The following is a 22,606-nucleotide window of genomic DNA, read 5'->3' as shown; positions in this document are numbered from 1 at the left end:
GCTTACAGGATCCATTCTATTCACAGGGTCTAACTTTGGGCAGAGAGGCAGCACAGAACAGAAACTGGACTTGCTGGTCACATTAAAGCACAGAAGTTGGTCAAGATCCCCCAATTACAAAGCAATCATACCCAGGGTATCTTCCTTCCCACAATGGTTCCCTTCTGATCACTGGGCTTCCTGCTCCCCAGTAGAGAAATCAGCAGACTCCCAGAAAACTACATCTTTGAGGGACTCCCAGCCTTCTGCCTTTTCAAAGGAACACCCCCGTCTTCTACATTTATTCTTTAGCCATTTCATTTTATAACTTAAAATAAACAAACAACCTTTACATTGTAAGAAAGGGTAGACCTGGAGCAAAAAGTAACAAAGAGTGGAAGTCTTTACTATTTCAGTAAACATCTTACATGGGCAGCACCCCCACAGTGATATTTTAAATGAAAGTGTACTTGTGTCTTGTTTCAGTGCTTTGCTGCTGTAGAGAAAGAGGAAAGTGTATTCTTTCACAGCCATCCTCCCAACCCCTAGGTTTATGTGCAGTATTTTTGTATCTCAGAACATTACTGCCACCCAGCATTTAGTTTAGGAGAGTTTAATCCATCAAGGGAGGTTCAACTAGATTATCCCAGCAAGCAGGGAAGGGATGGGGACTTTGAAAGGAAAGGATTATCCCAGTGGAGGGCTGGTGCTCTGCCTTGGAGATGGTTGGGGAGGGGGGCATGCAGCAGGAGGATGCGGGAGTGATCAGTCGGTGTCGAACAATGAAGACCGTGAGTCTGGATTCCGAATCTCGGTGTATTGGACATTGGCTGGGGTGGGAGAGGTTAAAGATGGCCTTGGTCTGCATCAAGCCAAACTGGGGGTTGGCAGTGTCTCATCTCCTCAAAAGGCTCCCCTCAAATTTAAGATGAGTATAGTATGCACATCAGAAAGGTCATCCTGTAGCCGGTTACTCTGTTTATTTCCTTTCTGTTACCTCGGAGTCTTGCGTCAACCTCATCCCTACTCGGTCCTTTAGGAATTCAGGGACAGGAGCACACCCCCGATTGGGTCGCGAGAGTAGGAAGAGCAAGTCTCGACAGCCGGGTGTTAGCAGTTGGGCAGAATGTCTGTGAACAGCCAGTTTCCTCCAGAGGAGTCTCCCTCCCGCGAGAACTTCTGGAACACGGACCAGCCTGATTTTACAGAGGAGGCCGAGGTTGCAGCTACCAGTGGGCAGAGCAGGGAGTGGCGCTCTTCCTCGTAGGGATCTTGCGAAAGGTAACAGATCTGATTAAAGGGCAAAGGCACAGAATCTGGGGCAGTGCAACGGCTCAACTAACGGTCTCCATTATTATTATCATAACTGTGAACCCCTTACTTAGAACTGGGGTGAGAAAGAAACCGCGGAGAACCGGAAAGGTCTGCCAAAAGGACCGGACGCGAGAACCTCCAATTGAGGAGGGGGGTGGCGGGGGCGATTCCCACCCCAGCAGCCAATCCAGCTGTCTCGGGGAGGAAGAGGAGGAGCCAGGGCCTCCCCCGGGACTCCGCACTGCTCCGCGCGGTGCCACCACTATAACTCGGTCGGCTCCGGACTCAGCGCGTCCGCCACCGCAGCCGCTTCCCCGCGCAGATATGGCCTCAGGTGCCACCCCCGCGGCGGTGAAGGTGAGATGAGCCGTCTCGGCGGCTGCAGTCCGCCCTGCTCCCGCTGGGTGGGTGGGGGACCGCGCCTTCGGGCCACGCGCCGGGCCTGTGCGCCCCAGCCACGGCTGGCAGGGTCTGGGGCCCGGCCCCGGAGGCGCTGGCCCAGCGGCGTGGGCTGGGGGAGAGAGAATGCTTGCAGTCTCGCTCCTCTCCCCCCACACCTTGGGCTCAGAGGCACCTGCGCCGCGCCAGGAGTGGGCAAGTGGAGAAGGGCGGTGGGCGGAGGCTGCGCTTGCTCCCCACACTCCCCCCCCACCCCAAAACGCTTCCCCAGCTCCACTCCTTTCCGGCGGGCAGCTGCTGGACTAGCAGTGTGGGCGCCCACAACTGCTGAGACCCGCCCCCGGTGCCGGCAGTACTCACGCTTCCGCTCCAACTCCGCTCGCTGCCCGCGGCCCACGTGGAAGAACTGGGTGCTTGAACTTGTGCGAGCTTCCGGTTTTTTTCTTATGCTTTCAAACGTAGGGCTTTTCTGTCCTGAAGTTTTCCCTGCAGCGCAATGCTTGGGGAATTCTGAGACTTTTTGACCTCACCGAAATGGAGTACCGGGCCGCTCCCTGTTTGGAGGCCTCTGGCTTTAAGCTGCTTTGTTTGCAACCTTGAAACAGTTAGAGATCGGTTTCCTTGTACCCTCGGACCTCACAGGTCTCCTCCATACAAGGGATCTTTGTTCGGTGGAAGCTTTGGCCAGAGGAGGGCCCGAGTTCTGAAGGGTGCCTCGAGCTTCCCTGGGGCTTTTAAAATACATCCTGGTTGTAGTCTAGGGAGAGAGTGTAGAATTACAGAGCAATGGAAATATTGATGATGAAACTTCAGATCTCTTCTAGGTTGTTTATGATTGGTTAAGAACTCAGTAAATTTGTTTGACTTTAGAAATTCTTGGCGGATGGGATAGGAAGGTCTGGGATAGATCCCTCTTCGGTTATCTCCTGATTCCTGCCTTTGTGTTCACTTCTTTTGGGAGAAGGCAAATCTCTGCGGTGTGTATTCAGCCAGAGTGATGAGTTTATTAGCCCTTGCAGCTCTTAATGAGACACTTAGAATGAGAAGGGGTAGGGTAGAGAGTGTTGCATTCATACTCAGACATGAAACTCAGCTTTGACATTTTGAAAAGAATCTTGCGTTTAACAAATATTTGTAGAAGGCCTCTCCCTTGTCAGTAGCAGAGGACAAGCAGAAAATGTTTACTACGCTTATGAGCAAAGTAGGTGAGTTCCTTAGGTGCCCGTCTTTTAAGTGGGGATTTTCCTGCAGGGTTTGCTGGGATGGTGACAATTAATCTGTCTAGCATATGGTTGAAACTTATTAGATGTTAGTGCTTATTAGTGAGGGAGCTGAAATAAATTTTACAGGTCTTTTCTCCAACAATTATTTTGCTAGGTCTTATTAGATGACAGCTTTCAGTGGCTAAGCAGCGGAAGTGATCACCTTTCCCTTATAGGAGTACACTTAAAGTGACATTAGGAGCAGAGAGGGATGGTTATGGAAACAGCCTCCCTTCAGTCTTGTTTGACATTCTCCAGTCACACAATCCCTGTGAAATTAGTGCAGTACACTTAAGTGCAGAACGGGCATTGACTAGAGCCCTGATGTAAATACTGAATGACGTATATCTTTGGTCTTGGCGAGCTGCTGAATATAAAATTAAGAGGGACAAATAGTGCTAGGCCTGCTGGCTGATTGCTCTTTGAGCTTAGAAAGGTGACTGCTGTGCTTTGAGAAACCATGATGGCAACGCCAAATCCCTCAGACTGCTGAGGCTACGTCCTATGCAGGAGACAAAAGGGCCAGCGTGCAGAGCAAAATGGGCTCTAAAAACCATACCCTGTCCCCAGATTGTGAAATGTAGAGCTGGAACATTTCTTAAGACCACATAGCCACACAGACCCTTTTTGTGGACATAAAGCTGAGGCCTGGAAAGGTCGACTAAGGTGTCCAGGACTATACAGCTGGACCTAGATAGTGATAGAATTGGGCCCAGAGCCCGGTGTGCCCCCAACTAGATGTGAGGCAGTTCCGAAATACGACATGTCCTGTTTTATTGTGTGAGTAGAGAGATCATGCGGCCTGCACCCCCCTGCCCGTGCCCACTGGCTACTCTCCCATGTTATTAAGGATAGCTGTTGTCTGGGAGGACCTCAGGGAGACATCATCCTCCAACATCAGTCACGAGCAGGTGGTACGTATGACCATGCAGAGGGCTAAACTGGTTTTTGGCACCCAGACAGAACATTCTAAAGGGCTCTTTCAGCTGGCTATGGTTCCCCCAGGCAGCTGCTCTGGGGGATTAAAAATAAGCCTTATTAATCACGGTTGTTATCACAAGGAGGAAATACGGTTCCATCATAAGTGTGCAGTGAGCTGTCAACAAAATGGTATGGAGAGAGACAGGCAAGTCACGGAGTCTAGACTGTGATGAATGGGCCTTTTGAGCTCTCCTTGTGGCTGCCTGAGTGTGGCTGGCAGAGGCCTTCATACTGAGAGTCCTTGAGCGACTCTCCAAAACCAGGCCCCAACTGGAAGCTAGAGGCCAGGGAGCCTTCATTTTTTGCCTGGGGTCACAGTGGCCTTTTGGACGGGATGCTTGTAGGGCCGCCCTGAGCATTGCCAGGCATATAGTGCGTCCTGGACGCCTCCCCACAAAATGCCAGTGGCGCTCCTGCCCCCTTGTTGTGGCAGCCAGAAGTGTCCCCATGGGTTTCCCGACACTCCCAGGAGAGCCAGTACACGCTGGGTTGAGGGACCTGGGCCAGATCCCTGAGGCAGAGACTACCTGGTGAGGAGATGCGGGAGCAGCCCAGTTTGCATTCCGACCAGCAGAGAAAGACCAAGCAATAGGGGGCTTTTTGTTGTTGCTTGTTGCTTCGAGGGATGTTCATTTTTGTTTTGTTTTTGCTGGAAGTGGGAAGATATACAGAAACGGTGACAGGGGCGCCTGGGTGGCTCAGTCGGTTAAGCATCCGACTTCGGCCCAGGTCATGATCTCACGATCTGTGAGTTCGACCCCTGCATCGGGCTCTGTGCTGACAGCTCAGAGTCTGGAGCCTGCTTCGGATTCTGTGTCTCCCTCTCTCTCTGCCCTCCCTGGCTCTCTCTCTCTCTCTGTCAAAAATAAATAAACTTTGAAAAAAAAAAAGAAACGGTGACAGATATTAATGCATTATTTCACTTGATTCTCATCATTCTATAGATTAAGGATCTCCTTTTCAGTACCGATGAGCAAACAGGTGATATAAATTTTTGTGTCCAATGGACTCTAATCCCTAATTGTGATTGTGATCATGGTATTCTATTTTTTAAATTTTTTTTTAATGTTTATTTATTTTTGAGAGAGAGAAAGCGTGAGCAGGGGAGGGGGCAGAGAGAGAGAGAGAGGGAGGGAGACACAGAATCTAAAGCAGGCTCCAGGCTCTGAGCTGTCAGCACAGAGCCCAACGCGGGGCTCGAACCCTTGAACTGCGAGATCATGACCTGAGCCTAAGTCAGGACGCTTAACCGACTGAACCACCAGGTGCCCCATGATCATGGTATTCTAGTCTGTGCCTCAGAAACATCTAAAGCAATCGTTTTCAAAGTGGATGATGCATCTGCACCCACCTTGGGGATTTGTTAGAAATGCATGTTATCAGGCCTACCCCAGGCCTGCTGAATCAGAACCTCTGGGGGTTGGGGGGTCCAGCAATCTTGGTTTTAAAGAGCCTCAGTGTATTCAGAAGCCCACTAGAGTGTGATTGCTGCTGACCCAGGGAGCTTTGAAAAGGCCAGGTTTCTGCACTCTTAACAAGCCCTTCAGACGCTTCTTGGTGTTTTAGTTTCCCATGGCTGCTATAACCGTTACACAGACTGGATGGCTTAAAACAATGCAGATGTATTTTCTCGCAGTTCTGGAGATTAGAAGTGCAAGAATGAGTCCTAACTGGGCTAAAATGGGAGTGTCAGTAGAGTGGCTCCTCTTGGAAGATCCAAGGGAGAGTCCGGTCCCTTGCTTTTCCAGCATCTAGAGATCACCAGTGTTCCTTGGCTCATGGCCCCAGATCACGTCACCTTCTTTCCCATTTGACCGTCTTATAAGGGCATTTAGGGCCTACCCCGATAATCCAGGATAATCTCCCTGTCTCGAGATTTGTAACTTAATCCAGTAAGGTAACATTCACAGGTTCTGGGGCTTAGGACACAGACAGGCTCTCTTTCAGGAGCGTTATTTATTTAGCCTCAGCTAGTCCAGATTTTGGCAATTCGTGGTCTGGGCCATAGGGTGGGGGTGCTCATTTCTGGCTGCACATTAGAACTACCTGAGGAGCTTTAAGAACACAAACCTTGCCTTGCCCGGTTAATCAGAGTCTCTGGAATCTTGGACCTGAGCTTCAGTATTGAAAGTTCCCCGCAGGATTCTCGTATCCGGGAGCTGACCCAGGAGGAACACCGGGAACATTCCTGCTGCTGTGCCACAAGGGAAGGAAGGCTCTACAGAATACAATTAGCATTGAGGAAAATCCTTCTCAAAAAAGAAAAAAAAATTGGCCATTTCAGGAGGTAAATTATATCTTCAAGGGGGGTGTCTACCCATTAGAATAAATATCCTGACTTTGCAAGGGGTGGTTGGTTAAGTAAAGCTACGGATGTTCTGAGCCCCAAGGTTATCTTTGATCAGAATATCACATGACCAGATTAGTTTCCCAGTGCCACCGTAGCAAAGTACCGCAAACTGTTACTTAGGCAACAGACATTTATTCATTGTCTGGAGGCTGGGAGGCCAAGATCCAGGTGTCGGCACGGTTGGTTGCTTCTGAGGCCTCTCCTCGGCTTGCAGTCAGCCAGCTTCCTGTGCCTCACACGGTCTTCCCTCTGTGTGTTTGTGTTCCTAATCTTGTTTTATAGGGATACCAGTCATAGTGGATTAGGGCCCTTCCTGTGACTTCATTTAACTTTAATTACCTCAACAAAGATCCTATTTCCAAAAAGAGTTGCATTCTGAGATATTAGATATTAGTGCTTCAAAATACGGATTTGGGGGGAACCAGTTCAGCCCATAACCATCACCTACAAGGGTGGCTTACAGAGAAGGGCATCTTGTCTGAGATGGAGCCACCAGCTATCTGGACCGTATTGCAGGTTTTCAACAGGCCACCCAGACTGAGACATTTGGCCACTCTGTCCCCATACAGCTGGGCTTCTGGGATTTTGCAAGGCCCTGGGAGGCTCAAAGCCAGGTTGGCTCAATTAAAGGAGAACTTTTGTCTCTTGTGCTTGCCAAATAGGTCAGTGGCAGCTGGGGCTGCAGGACTGAAATGCTCAGATCAGGGATTGCTGCCAGCTTGAGCTCTGGCCTTCTTGCCTCCTCGTGAGCTTGAAGCGCTCAGAGGAAGCCCACCTCTCTGGCATGAGCTAGTCTCAACTGCTTGGGGTTACGGTGTTTTGAGAATCCATCGTGGAGTGCTAGGTTCCTTCAGGTAGTGTATCTGGGCCTCAAAGTGATGGTGAGTGGTTCTTGAAACCGAGTGGGATATGTGAAATCTCCTAGGTCTAGGTACCAGGGGAAAAGGACACAGGATAGGGGGTTAGTGTGAGCCCTTTTAGCATTGCTGGAAATAACCATTCTGGCCAGGTAAGCCAACATTTAGATAAAATGCTTTTGCACTCTCAGGAAGTCAAACTCTCTTCTCTTTTGAAGGAAGTTGACTCGGTGGTCTGTCAGTGGGAAAGTATGGAATGAACCAGTAGCTGTTATAATTTGGCAGTGACCATGATTGACCAGGTTGGGGCGGGGGGGGGTTCTCTATTTTAGAACTTTATCTGGTGTAAAGTGACCTAGGAATTCCATCCTTGTCTCCAAACATATTTATTTCTAGCAGTCTAGGGTTTTCTGGATGGAGGGCTGATGCTTCTGACCCAGAAGGCCTGGTAAGGTCCTGTCGTTGCTTCCTGAGTGTGGATGAAGTCACTGATGGAGAGTCCCCTCCCTTCTTAGGTGTTTGCGTAGATGCCAGAGTCATTATTTCTGTTTGCTCTGTGACCCCGGTCCAGAATTTGACCTCTCTGGACATCAGTTTCCTTAATACATGGAGACAGAAAAACTTTCCCAGTACGGTATGAGGCTGTAAAGGACTCCAGGGGATATTGGAAGGTAGTAGTACATCGTTGTAGTTGAGCGTGAAAGACCTAGGTTCCTATTCCAGCTTTGCTCCTTACTTCTTGTACAAGTTTCTTAATCTGATGCTTTTTTTTTTTTTTTTTGTCTTTGGTAAAGTGACTGTGACACTGTGGGGCCTGTCTTGCAGGGTGGTTGTGAAGATCAGTTGAGGTAAGGCATCTGAAACACTCAGCCTAATGCCTGTGACTTGTAAGTACTCAGACACAATTACTTCATCACTAAGGCATTACCAAGGCAGGTACTAGATGGACTGTTGAATTGAGAGGCTCCACGTGACACCCATTTAGGCCATGGCTGCTTGAGAGAGTTCCCTCCTAGTTGTACTTTGCTGTGGAGCCAGCAGGTGGCAACATTGCCCCATTCTGGCACTGCTGGCCTGCCTCCTCAGCAGAAAAATGGTTAGAGGTCTATTTCCCCGATATGGCAGTACGCAGTTTGCTACATGTGTTCTGTATCCCTTTTGAGATGTGGTTTTCCATGAACAGTTGGAGCCGGTTAGATGACTGGATGTGTTCACCTATAGATAATTCCAGTGCCCGAGACCCTGTTCCAACCTTCTGGGGAGCGGTAGCAGCTCTTGCTTTCATGCCCAGTGAAACTACGTGTTCCTCTCTGAGGGCTGAGTTACCAGCTACCGAATGCAGTCATGCAGCCAGGGTGCTGTGGACTGAAGCTTGGGGCTGCTGACAGCGGGCCCAGGGGCTCCAAACTTCAGCAGGATCCCTGGTTGGCATTTCTTCATCGCTGCTGCGAGGCTGGGCTAGCTTCCCCCAAACCGAGGTGGTTTCACAACAAAGTCTGTGTTGTCTTGTATGTACAAGTCTGAGAATCCAGTATTGAATCCGGATGTGAGAGGCCCTGGCCCAGCGAAAGGAAGGGTTAAGATTATATAAAACCGAATTTAAAAACTTATTTTTCTATCAAAATTGGCATGGTTTAAATGGACTGACTTAAATGAACATTTCTGTTGATTTCAAAACTGCAATGTGGGTTTTGTCTTACGTGGTAGCAAGGTACGAGAGAAATGTGGGGTCGGCATCGCATGTGTAACCTGCTGTGGTTTTAACATACCACAAGGTGGCACCAACTTCAAAAACTGGTTTAGCCACTTGAGGACGTTGGGGGGATATTTTCAAAGGTCTGGATACTGTAACTAGCAGTTCTTCAGTAAAATCTCACTAAATTACCTGTGTTGTTTTATTCTGTTTGGTTTTCCTTCCAGAAAACCGCGGGCCAGAGAGGTGGCCATTTTCCCGCATATTAAATAGAAGTCAACTTGTGTCACTTGATCTGAAAATCACTCAGATGTTCAGTTAATTCTTAACTCTGGAATTTTTTCTCAAGGAGCTGCTTTCTTTCATTTAGTAGAAATTTTACTCCAGTGACAATAGATTTAAAGCTTTTTGTTGAAAAAAAGGAAAACGTGCAGGTCACTTTCCATTCAGTTTCTAGTAAAGTGTCCTCTCTCTAACCTGTCATCAGTAATTTAAATCCTGTTTCTCTTTGAGGAACTGTCAGCCCAGGAAACCTGAATGATTTCAGTCATTGAAGTTTTAGTTAACTGTTCAGTTAACATTTAGTTGTCTTTGTAATTATTCTTGTTTGTGTTTCTTAGTCATCAAATTAAATTAACTCTGGAATTGCAGTATCAGGTTCCTGTAACTCCGATTAGCACCTGGAGACAAGGACTAATAAGTTCATCTCTGGAAAATGCAATACAACACTTGAACTTAAAAAATTTAGAACTTGTTGGGGTGCCTGGGTGGCCCAGTCAGTTAAGCGTCTGACTTCGGCTCAGGTCATGATCTCACAGTTTACAAGTTCGAGCCCCTCATTGGGCTCTGTGCTGACAGCTCAGAGCCTAGAGCCTCCTTTGGATTCTGTATCTCCCTCTTTCTGTCCCTCCCCCTCTCGCTCTTTCTCTCTCAAAAATAAATAAACATTAAAAAAATTTTAGGGGCGCCTGGGTGGCTCAGTCAGTTAAGCGTCCAACTTCGGCTCAGGTCATGATCTCGCCAGTATTGAGGTTTGAGCCCCGCATTGGGCTCTATGCTAACAGTTCGGGGCCTGGAGCCTCCTTCGGATTCTGTGTCTTCCCCTCTCTCTGCCCCTCCCATGCTCATGCTCTGTCTCTCTCTCTCAATAATAAATAAACGTTAAAACAAAAAACTTAAAAAAAAATTTTTTTTTAATTTAGAACTTGCATTACTTATTTATATTTACATATATATGAAGGATAGTTTGATTTTATAAATATACATGAAGCTAACTTTTTATGCTTTTTCAGACTCTTCTATCATGATCTGTTACAGCTCTATGATTTCAGTGGCCTAGGAAAGAAAATCTTTCTTGTTTCTTTATCAAATGGCATAATGAGGAGAAATCATTACTGGATGGGGATACAGAATATTTTCTGTCCTGGCCGTCTTTTGAGCATCCCTTACTCCATAACCCATTTAGTAGAGAAAACAAGATTGGTTAGAACCACATGCCTCATTTTTAGATTTGCTTTTCTAACTTAAGCTAGTTAAAGTATCTTTCTATGCTACCTTTGTTATTTCCATAGTCAGAAACAAATGTCATATAGTCCAAAATATGTCCCCTGCATTGGTTATTTCTGGAATATAGAAGGCTGTCAAATGTGTATTGAATGAGTGATTGTTTTTCTGTGATGTTCAGTTTTTTTTTTTTTAAGTTTTTTTTTTAATGTTTATTTATTTTTGAGACAGAAAGAGACAGAGCATGAACGGGGGAGGATCATAGAGAGCGGGAGACACAGAATCTGAAACACTCTCCAGGCTCTGAGCTGTCAGCACAGAGCCTGACGCGGGGCTCGAACTCACAGACCGTGAGATCATGACCTGGGCGGAAGTCAGATGCTCAACCGACTGAGCCACCCAGGCCACCCTGTGATGTTCAGTTTTTTAAAAATAACTAGGACTTAGCAGGAATGGTGAAGAGCATATATGTATGAATAAATGAACTTGCATGAAATAATGGTTTGTTTACAATGAAAAATGACCAAATATGTCGTTTTCTTATTGTCTCCTTTAGATTGGAATAATTGGTGGAACAGGCCTGGATGATCCTGAGATCTTGGAAGGACGAACAGAAAAATACGTGGATACTCCATTTGGCAAGGTTCATATCCAGTTAGCAGAGACATACCGGCCTCTTCCTTTCTTCTTGCTGGCTTGGTTTTTAAGTTAAAAAGAACTTTTTTTAAATTGCTTTTGTCGTGGCAGCACAGGGCTCTCTGCCCCCGGCTGAGAGGGGCCAGTATTCCTGTCATTGGGCTCTGCCAGCTGAGACCGTGTCCCTAAGAGTGCCTTGGACTTCACAGGATTGAGAACATGGCTTTTGAACGTGCACACACAACTTCTCAATTTTTATCTCTAGAAGCCAGATACTCATTTCAGAGACCGCAACTGCACTTCTTCAGACCTCTGCATTCAAATCAGCTTCTAATTGGGGCCTGTGTGTCTTCCATACTAATTTTGGAGACAGACTGATGACACACGGTAGCAAATAATGCAAAGTGGCCTCTTCTCAGTAAGCCCTGGCCCAAAGGGGGGATTTCCTGAGGATGCAGAACACAATAGCATAACTAAACTGGAAATAAAACACTCCTTTTCTGTTGCATGGAGGCTATTTGTTCTTCCAGCTCTTGTGTCATCCAGCTAGGATGAGGTGTCTACCTTCTAATTCCATAGTGCTGCTTCCAAACTCGATGGTTCTCCTGGTCCTGTAAGATCCCTGCATCTGGCAGTCTCAACCCAGTTCTCCTTTTCATCCAAGGCTATAGATTGACCTTGTGTTCTCTAAGTCCTGCTTTTGCCTTGGCTTACTTCACGGTCTCCTGTTTTCTTAACACCCCCCCCCCCCGCCCCCTTCAAGTTGTCGGGACCTTCCTCTCCATTATCTCAGGTCGTCCCATGACCATCTTAGACCTGGTTAACATGGCAAACTGTTCCAGTGCAGAGTCCTTAAATTCTGTGACAGCGAACTCCTTTCTGCACCTGTTCTTGTACCCGCCCAATACCCTTGACACATCTCTCTTTGATCAGTGTAAGTGACATCAGAATCCCCGGGGCGCTTGGCTACAAATAGTTCTTGCTAAGTGCGGTCTACCCCATGCACCCAAGGCAGCTCTCCAGGTCCTGTGACTTTCTGTGCTTGTAGAAGGCTCAGTATTAGTGACTAAGTTAATCAAATATAGACTCTTGTACTTCTTTAAAAGCATATCTTCCAAGTTCTCATGAATCCTTTTGTGGTTGAACAATGGAAGTGGCAGTTTTTAAATTGTTTATATATGAGTGTATCCACGTCACTGGGTTGTAACCATTTTTCATTATGTTCAGCCTTCTGATGCCTTAATTTTGGGGAAGATAAAGAATGTGGACTGCGTCCTCCTTGCAAGGTAAGATATTCTAAGCTTTTTGAATGTTGGTACCAAAGGAAGATTTAAATTTGACCTGAATTCTGGAGAGAGTAATGACACAGGATTGAGTTTTTATGTGCTGGTGGAGCCAGAGCCTCTCGGTCACCTTTATTTACTACTTATGGTTTTGGGGTAAATTATCTGGACTCTGGAGAACAGAGATCTCACCCCACCCCCCTTAGACTAGGCAAGTGGTTAGAGTAATTAATGAGCAGTACAGCAAGTCCGACAAAAATTGAAGCTTCTGGTTTCAGTTCTAACTTCAAGAGGAGAGAGGCTTTCTCATGTCCGTTGTTTCTCTTCTTTTTTAAAAAATTTATTTTAGAGAGTAAGAGTGTATTTGTAAGCAGGGGAGAGGGGCGGAGGGAGGGAGGGACGGAGAGAGAGAGAGAGAGAGAGAGAGAGAGAGAGAGAGAGAGAGAGAATATCTCAAGCAGGCTCCATGCTCAGCTTTGAGCCTGACGCAGGACTTGATCCCACAACCGTGGGATCATGACCTGAGCTGAAATCAAAAGAGTTAGTTGCTCAACTGACTGAGTCACCCAGCCACCCCCATTGTTTTTCTTCTAATAAGGCAGACTGCTTCATTCACGACCCCTGGTGTAGTAAGAGTTCTAGGTTTGCGGGGAGTGGGTTCCCTTTGGTATCCACACTGTTTTCTTGACCAGGCTGGGACTATTCCACTATTACAGAGGGGGCAAATCATTTTTATCACATGGTTGGAAATTAGACTACATAGATTAGTTTTCTGTTGCTGTAGAACAAATTAGCACAAATTTAGCAGCTTAAAACAATACACACTTTCTGAGCCCCAGGAGTGTGGGTGCAGCTTAGCTGACTCCTGTGTTCAGGGTCACACAAGGTCACACAAGGTACACTCAGCACTTGTTCTCAACATTTGGAGCTCCGGGTCCTCATTCAGGCTTAAGTGCTTGTTGGCAGAATTCAGTTCCGGGGGCGTAGGTCATAGGATAGCAACCTGCTTCCTCAAGGCCAGAAGGAGGGGGTGCTCTAGTACATGCTGGCCAGGTGAAACCTAGTCAGGAGAGTGACCCCAACACCTCTGGTGTAGCCCATTGGCTGGAAGCAAATCTCACATCCACCTGCAGTGGAGGGAGGAGGGAATTAGGTGGAGCGTGAAAATGGGGATCACCCTAGAGTCTGTTTGCCACACCCCTTTTTAAAAAAAAATATTTTTAATGTTTATTTATTTTTGAGAGAGAGACCTTGAGAGCCAGGGAGGGGCAGAGAGAGAGAGACAGACAGACAGACACAGAATCCAAAACAGGCTCCAGGCTGTGAGCTCTCAGCACACAGCCAGCCCAATGCGGGGCTCAAACTCACAAACCATGAGATCATGACGTGAGCTGAAGTCGGACGCCCAACTGATTGAGCCACCCAGGTGCCCCTGTCTGCCACACCACATTTTTAAAACAGAAGTGACTTTGCTGAATTCAGTAAAACTAAATTTAGGTTTAGATGGTTACATGGGTTGATTTCAGGCAAAATTCTTTGTTGGTCTGTGGTCATTGTGGGAGGATTGATTAATTTTTTCCAGGCTCTAAGAGAAAACAGCTAGTGGTGTGGCCCCATGGTGAGGCTTTTATACTACTGCCAATTGAACTGAATTGTGTTGGACCGTGAACTATTTGTCCCTCTAATGTAGTGTTTCTTTTTTTTTTTTTAAGATTTTATTTCATTTTACTTAAAAAAACTTTTTTTTTTTTTAATTTGAGAGTGAGAGGGCACGAGTGAGCTAGGGGCAGAGAAAGAGAGAGAGAGAGAAGCAAGGCTCACCCAAAGCGGGGCTTGAGCGGGGCTCAAGCTCACCTGATGTGGGGCTCGAACTCAAGAACCGTGAGTCATGACCTGAGCCGAAGTCAGATGCTTAAGGACTGAGCCACCTAGGCACCCCTGAAGATTTTACTTTTGAGTAATCCCTACACCCAACATGGGCTCGAACTCACAACCCTGAGATCAAGAGTTGTATGCTTACCAACTAAGCCACCCTCGTGCATGTCTAGTGCAGTGTTTCCTAACTGCTTTTTTTTTTTTAATGTTTATTCATTTTTGAGAGAGAGAGAGAGACAGAGAGAAAGCAGGGGAGGGGCAGAGAAGGGAGACACAGAATCCGAAGCAGGCTCCAGGCTCAGAGCTGTCAGCACAGAGCCCCTATGTGGGGCTCGAACTCATGGACCATGAGATCATGACCTGACCCGAAATCAGACACTTAACTGACTGAGCCACCCACCCCTCTTGCCTACTTTTGGTTTTTGATTTTCTTTTGAAAATCTTTTTAGTGTTTTGAAGACCAGTCTTAGGAAAATGCATATACTTTCTGGGCATTCATGAACCTCTACCTTCTGAGAAGTCATCTGTCAACTCAGGATAAAAACCCTGATAAGCTATTCCCTGATAAGTCTGACAGTATATACAGAGCATTTTGATGTTTTACATAATTCTGTTGGTAAAGATTAAAGTTTTTTTTTTAATATAAATATGGGATGATACAAGGGATATTTAATAACAATCTGTGGAATCTATGGTGCAGGTAATATCCATTTTACAGATGAAAAAAAACTGGGCTGAGAGAGCTGAGTGGCTGTGATGAGATCACCCCAGTAGTAAATGGCAATGCTAGGATTTGGACCCAGGCAGTTTTACTCCAAAGCTCAAACTTAATCGTCATTCTAGAAAGAGATTTGTGTATGCTCGGTTACTTCCTTGAAAGCTTACCTCTGTATTACCACATGTAAAGGACACTGGACTTGACACTTTACCTTTCTGTGGTGGAACATTCCATGTAGTATTGGTAGTTTTTCAAGCAGCCCAGAATAATTTTAACTCTATGAAATACTGCTTCTATTCTAACAGTATTCGAGTGCCCTGCTCACTCATCTGCTGTATTCTTCCCACAGGCATGGGAGACAGCACAGCATCATGCCTTCCAAAGTCAACTACCAGGCGAACATCTGGGCTCTGAAGGAGGAGGGCTGTACACATGTCATAGTGACCACAGCTTGCGGTTCTTTGAGGGAAGAGATTCAACCTGGTGATATCGTCATTATCGATCAGTTCATCGACAGGTGAGCAGATCATTGAAGATGCTTTAGGCTCATGTAAGATCATTCCCAGCTCAAATGGACATTTGGTGGGTACCTGGGAGAGATGCGGAGGGCAGGCCCACAGACTTGCTCTAAGCTTTTCATTGTGGGAGTTTTAAACATCTGCAAAACAGAATAAGAATCTCTCCAGTTACCAGTTCCCAGCTTTGCCATATATCAGTTCATTACAGCCTGGAACTTGAAAAGATAAGGACTCTGTTAGAAACAAGCAAATCACTTAATATTTCCTTAGTATTAGCAGTCTAGACAGTGCTCCCCTCTTCTCTACCATCTTAGAGACTTTTGTTAAGTTGGTTTGTTCAAATACGGGTCCAGAGGGGGGGTCCACTCATATATGCATGAGCTAATAATGTTTCATCCACCTCCTTTTTTCCTTTTTCTTGTTATTCTGTAGTGTCCCCCATCTGGATTTTACTGACTACATCCTTAAGTGTCACTTAGGGTGTTCCCCTGTGTCCTGTGTTTGTTGTAGACCAGTGGGTAGCTCTGGAGGCCTGATAAGAACCAGGTTCAAATTCTTGGCAACAACCCTCCCTTCCGCGTTGTACCAGCAGGCACGTGATATCTGCTTGTCTTTACACGGTGTTAAGATTGATCAGTTGGTTCAGGAACTACGGACTTCTTTGTATTTAATTGCACAAGTAATTTATAACTGTCCTTTACCAAAAAAATTCAGTAGTAATAGACTGCCAAGCTCCTGGGCTTTTTCTGGACTTAGAAATAGTTAAAGAGGTCACAAGGGAGAATGGGTGGTCTCCTAGGGATTCCTGCCTGCTGCACCCTGCCCCCCTACAATTCGTGGTGAAAAGAACCACCTCCCAAGGTGTTTTGGATGCAGACAGGTAGCTGTGCTCTGCACCTTGAGTCAATGATGGGGAGAAGTAGCAGAGTGGAAGCCACTTGGTGGCTCCTCCTGGAGTCCCCAGACCATGACCTGTGTCTATCACTCCCTTCCCATCTGCTCTGTCTGAGTTTACTACACCCAGACACCTCTCATACCTCTTCTATGCAAGGAAAGTTTATTCAGTCTGGTTCTCTGTGTCTTCTGCCTGCCAGGGATCTGTTCTAGTTAGAGTCCATCAGAAGCATTCTTGATTATTCCCTGATGGAGTGAAACTGTTAGGTTGAACTACATGAAATTGACCATTCTCTAGGTCAGAAATGGTTGAATATCAGCAGTTTCATGTGGCTCCACCTAACAAATAATGGGGGTAGACGAAAATCATTACATGACCTTCATGTATCATTTTTCCTATCATTTTTTCAGCACCTGACACCATATGTTTATTATTCATCTTTCCCTCTAGAATATAGGCCATGTGAGGGTAAAGACCCTATCTGCCACTTTTATCCCTAATACTCAAAACCGTGCATGGCCTGTAGTTGCTCCGTCAGTATTTAAAGTTTCTTTTCTTTATTTTGAGAGAGAGCGCAAGAGCGTGAGTGCATGAATAGGGGAGGGGCAGAGAGGGAGAGAGAATCTCAAGCAGGCTCCACTGTCAGCGCAGAGCTGGACACGGGGCTCGATATCACAAACTGTGAGATCATGACCTGAGTTGCAATCTAGAGTCGGACACTTAACCGACTGAACCAGCCAGTCAGTATTGTTTAGCAATTGCATGAACGTGATCGTTCGAAGGAAGAGAGAGGTTGGAATTCTTGATCAAAATCTCTATGGTTGTCAAGAGTCCCTGTGCTTGGAGGTAATGACTTGAGAAAATGGCTGTAATATGCTTGTGTTTAATAAAGCAGAGTACATGGGATGCCTGACTAGCTCAGTCAGTAGAGAGCATGGGACTCTTGACTTCAGGGTGGTGAGTTCAAGTCCCACATTGGGTGTGGGGCCTACTTAAAAAAAAAAGTATAGCAGAGTATAAAACTCCGTATTCAGACTGATCCAAATTTATTAAGTATCATAGACGGTGCTGGAAAGAAATGTCTGACTTGGGCATTAAGCCTTGGATTAATTTGTTACTTAGATGGTGTAACTGTGGTGTTTGCCAGATATTTTCCTCACATATAGCAAATGTAGATGTTTCCCATACTGGCTCTTTCAAGAAAGCAGTTGGGGTGATGGAGAAGAGAAAGAGAACAAGCGTTGCCCTTCTATGTGGTTTCATTCCGTCGTAGCACTCCTTAGCTGTGTAACCTTAACACCTTCTGATACCTGTTTTCTTGTATGTGAAGTGTGGATAACCTGACTCCTTGCTCTTACCTTGGAAATTCAGAGTCTAGCAAGTGCCTTTTATCCAGCACGTACTACCTTCCCAGTACTTGGGTGCCATTATTGTGCTTGTGGCATGTTGGTTGGGTGGGTCTGTAGTTAACATTATTTGGTAACAATAGAAGAGACTTTCTCTTAAGGGAATATCATTTAGAAGAAATCTGAAGTTTTATGTTGATGACATATCGCAATGATGACATTTTGGATTTATTGGGCTAGATAAGATACTAAAGCTAATTTTACTTATTTCTTTTACTTTTTTTTAATGTGTTAGAAAACGTAAAATGACTAAGTGGCTTGTATTATACTGCTATTGGACAGTGTTTCTGAATAATGCTGCCACTAGCTGGGCCAGTTTACCAAGCTCGGGTACGTACCTGAGTCACTGTGAGTAGGTTCCTGTCATAGGAGAGGAGAATCGGTACTTTTTGCTTTATGAGTAATGGCCTTCGTGTATTTAAGGTAAACCTTGGTGTGTTCAGGCAGGCACCTGATGCGTTCTCTGGGTGATGACCTCAGACACAGAATGGTGAGCGAGCGGCTGTGCTGTTTGTAGCTTGAGGTTCCCGTAGCCACCAACCCAGCCTCAGCTTGGGTGACAAAATTGCAACATTCTGCAAAGCCACCCAGTGGGTGATAGCCACGGGGACAGGAGCCCTGGATTATGAGGTTTTCTCTTGGCTCTGTTTATCCTCAGCCAGATCAGCAGCCCGTTGCCCTCTCTTAAATCCACGTTGAGCCCCACATTGCTTAGGCTCTTTCTCTCTGCACTACATATGGATTCTTCTACAGGGACTGATCTAGAAACATATTTTTGCTTACTGCTGTCACTTTGTCGGCACATTATCTTAGAAAAAATATCCTTGTCCTAAAGTGGTCATCAGAGGATTAAGTGGGATTTTTTTAATATCCCCAACAGAAACTTGTGATAAAGAATCAGGAAGGAGTAGTGTGGCTATTCTTACTTAATAGATGGCAGAACTAAAACATGTCATTTTCTCTGCCGTCCATAGAAAAAGTGCCCAGCATAGAGAAAACCACCACCAGCCTGGCTTATCAGCCAAGCCTACCTTAGAGGCCATTAACGTTAAGAGTGACAGCAGGCTCTGATTTTATGGTGGTTTTTAAAATGTTAGATTTCTACCCTAAAAATGGAATACACCCTTAAAGGAGTATGATGGACTAGAAGCTCTTTTAAGAAAATAAGCTCATTGTCCTCTTTTTTTTTTTTTTAAGTTTATTTATTTATTTTGAGAGAGATGCATGAGTTAGGGAAGGGCAGAGAGAGAATCCCAAGCAGGCTCCACACTGTCACCGCAGAGCCCCGTGTGGGGGTCGAACTCACAAGCTGTGAGATCGTGACCTGAGCTGAAACCAAGAGTTGGACGCTTAACTGACCGAGCCACCCAGGTGCCCCAAGCTCATTGTCTTCTGAAAGTAATTTTTTTCTCTCCAGCTGTGTTCCAGCCTGTGAAAAGTTGAAAGCCTGGGCCTGAGAGAAGGGGAATCCTGGGTGTGGCTGACATGGAGAGAGCAGGACAGCAGACAGGTGGGGAGGGGAGTGGCTCCAAGTATTTTTGGGGTGTGTGCAGTCATGCATCTCTTTCTCAGACATGCAAAGAAATGTCTTAGCAAATATTTAAAGTGAAAATAATATCTTGTGCTTATGATTAGGGCAGCTGTGGAAAGCAGAATGGATGATCTAGAATTTAAATACCAGAAGAATGTGTTGGTTTTGTCATTTTCCTATTCTTCCTACACGGTGACAGGTTTCTTCACTCTTCCCTTGCCCTGGGTCCTGGGCTTCAGGCACAACGCTTTTCACAAACCAGTTACAAATGGCGTTCTACAAGTACTGAGAACTTGTAGGAGGTTCGTCCATAGTAAGTTTTTTCAGTGCCTCATGCCTTCTGATGGAACTGGGTTTGATTGATCCATTTCTTCTACCTTGATGGAGGTTCTTGTTGTCAGAGCCACAGGTCATTTGACAGTTCGGGATAAAACATGGTTAAGAATGGGACTTGTTTCACTCCTTGATGGTCATTCCATGGTCATTGCTTTGAACTAGGGAAGGAATTTGATCTTTCTGTCTGTCTTAAGAGACTGTTGAGAGGCTGTTTATACTTTAAAAGGATCTCACAAGGGAGATGCTCTGAGATTCATAATTTGGGGGTTCTTCTGTGATGCAAACCCTTGTGTGTATAGCGTATACCTGTCACCCCGAACTACTGACTCTCCATGTCGTGCCTGGTACACATGGGTAGAGGATTCCAGTAGTTCCATACATTACTCTTCTTCTCTTCACCATCAATCCTGATAGTTACTGAAAGGAATTGAATTCTCTATATGTGGGTACGCTATTTGGAAAGATACCCACGTTCTATTAAGTTTTGTTTGGTTTTTTTTTTTGTTTGTTTGTTTTTTAAGATGCAGATTAGTAGGACCCATTAAACTGCTATAGCTATCGGAACTATCTCGAGCTGGGGCTAGCAAACATCTGTGAAGGACAAAGATGAGATTCTTACTTTCTAATAGTGGCTTTTATCAGGAATGTTATGCAGATAAGGACTTTTTTTTTTAAACAATAAGAAAAATACAATAAAAAATTTGAGATGAAAAAGAGGGTGTGATTCCTACTGCCAGATGTTTTCTGCAAAATGCTGTTAACATGTTAGCCTGTTATGTTTGAGGCCCCCAGTTAGGTTCTGGTGGAGAATGCAGTGGGAGAAGCCCCAGCTTAGAAGTGAGAACGTCCAGAATTGTTCCCTGGCTTTGCCCCCAAACTCTTTTGTCACTGAGTGTCCTCATCTGCAAAATGAGGGTGCTGGATTGGTTCTTGAGTTGATAGCTTCCCTCTTCCTAGCGTTCTTTTTTCACTACGTCAGGGAAAGGTTTGAGTAATGTGGCTGTGATGCTTGCTTGCTTACTCATCAGGAAAGTCCCGCTGTAAACACAGTGGTAAGGGATTATGTCAGTTTATTTCCCCCTCCCAAAGCCCTGGGCTTCCCCCCTTGAGGTCATGGTGTAATACTGTTTGAACAGGCCCCTGCCAAGGACTGACCCGGAGGTTGAGGTGTACTATGCTGTCCATTATATCACCAGTCTTTGAACTTTTGGGGCATGGCGTGGATTTTTATCGGTACTAATGGGGCTTCTGGTAAAGGATTGCACAGGAAGCCCTCCCTTAGCCCTTTTTCCATGCCCGTGAGCAGCTGTTTCAAACCCTGACTGCTTCCTGCCCCTCTCCTTCACTCTTAGTTGAGAGTATTACTTCTTTATGAAAAAACAGAAGCTATTAGGCATAACTTACCATGTTCCTTCCCCCTCCCTCTCACCAGTTACTTGTGTGCCCAGCCTTTACCATCTTTCTGCCCACCTGTCCAGGAAGCAGGGGCAGCTATACCCATGTTCCCTCATTCCCAGAATGAGTTTCCTCATTCTGCTCCGCAACCTAGTTCTCTTATTACTGCCTCGCTTCATAGCCCTTATCTTATTAAAAATGTTGATAAGCTCCCAATTTGGGGGTTATTACCAAGTGCCACAAATCCCTTAATCCTCTTCACCATGTACAAGTGTAATTTTCTCAGTCTATGGTTGAAGAGATTTAAAACTCAAAGATACTGGTCATTACTCTCTAGTAAGTGGGACCCATGGAGTTTGAAGTCCAGTTAGCATCCAGAGCCTGTGACCTCACCCACCCTTCCCACACAGACTTCCCAGCTGCGCCTTCCCCCTTCAGATCCCACTGGCCACTAGATACAGGACAGGGTCCCAGAGATACCTCACACTTTGTAATTCAAGATTAAATTACCCCCCTTGGATGTCTTCTAACCCCACACTCTCACCCCACCTCAGCTCTTCCTTCCCTGCTTGGAAAATTCCTAAGTTGATCATACCCATGGTGCTGCCTCAACCTGGCAGTCAGTGCCATGGCTCTGGGTCACCCCTGCATAGAGAGTCCATCCTCAGGTCATACCTGTGTGTGCTTTGAACCACCCTCTGTTCTCTGTCAACCACTTCCCTCACATCCCTCCTTCTCTCCAGTGTGTCTCCTGCAAAGCTGGTTTCCAGACTACTTCCAGAAAATAGAACAGAAACAAAGACATGATCAGAAAAGTGCTGGAAACAAAGCATCCACTACTCTCTGGGAGCACTCGCTTAGGGTTGTCACACAGTGGTGATTAGTACCAGCTCAGACCCACAGGGCTGAGTTAACAATACAGCCTGGGGAGAAGGAATGTCCTAATAAGCTCTTTGTTTGGGAGGGGCCAAGATGGCGGAGCAGCATGGAAGGTTTTTTTGCCTCTCTCATCCCTGAAATGCAGCTAGATCAACACCAAACTATTTTGCACACCTAAAAACTGATCTGAGGATTAACACAACAGGCTGCACAACTTGAAGCACAGAACTTGGCAGTTACATGGCACGCAGAAGTGAACTAGGGGAGAGAGAAGCCGTAGAGGGTAGAGAGCTGATTTTGCTTGCGGAGAGATGATGGAGACTGGGGTGGGGGAGAGAAAACAGGAAAAGCACTCCCCCTAAAGCAGCTGGAGAGAAAGGGAAAGAGTGGAAACACCTCTAAGGGGCTTAACAAGAAAGGGAGAAAGGAGAAAATACAAAGAAGAGGGTTTAAATACCGTTAAGACACTATAAACAGGGGAGTGCAGAGTCTGAAACTCCACAGCTTGATACCTGTTGGAGCTCTAGTGGGAAAGGTGAATTCCTAGGAGCAGACAGCAGGGTCTGAGGGGTCCTCAGGCCACATGGGGAGAAGTGGTTCCCCTGCTGAGAGGACATTTGGTAGAGGTTGTGCGGCCTCCCCGCAGGCAAAGGTCCCAGTGGACCCCGGAGGACAGCCACATTTGCTGGTGTTGGAACAAGGATGTTAAAGGTGAAGCCTGGCACCAGATGTGTGTTGTGATTTACCATAATCCCTGGAATGCTGCTGCTACACCATCTGAACTTTTTCTGGGGCA

General features: G+C 46.0%; 1 protein-coding gene across 3 annotated transcripts in view; it reads left to right on the top strand.

The window, feature by feature from the left end:
* The first annotated feature begins 1,200 nt into the window (after positions 1–1,200).
* The window catches only part of MTAP (methylthioadenosine phosphorylase), a 48,300-nt gene continuing 26,894 nt past the window's right edge, over positions 1,201–22,606 (top strand). Inside the window, exons 1-4 of one of the 3 annotated variants that reach the window (XM_027039229.2) lie at positions 1,201–1,650; positions 10,895–10,981; positions 12,202–12,260; positions 15,200–15,367. In XM_027039229.2, the coding sequence (XP_026895030.1) occupies positions 1,618–1,650; positions 10,895–10,981; positions 12,202–12,260; positions 15,200–15,367 (347 nt within the window). In that variant the 5' untranslated portion in view covers positions 1,201–1,617. The remainder of the gene's footprint in view (positions 1,651–10,894; positions 10,982–12,201; positions 12,261–15,199; positions 15,368–22,606) is intronic. The other 2 variants (XM_027039231.2, XM_027039230.2) reach the window with 2 other exon arrangements.

This window comes from Acinonyx jubatus, chromosome D4 (assembly GCF_027475565.1).
Source record: "Acinonyx jubatus isolate Ajub_Pintada_27869175 chromosome D4, VMU_Ajub_asm_v1.0, whole genome shotgun sequence".
NCBI classification, from domain to species: Eukaryota; Metazoa; Chordata; class Mammalia; order Carnivora; family Felidae; genus Acinonyx; species Acinonyx jubatus.
This window is presented reverse-complemented; position numbering and strand designations above follow the sequence as displayed.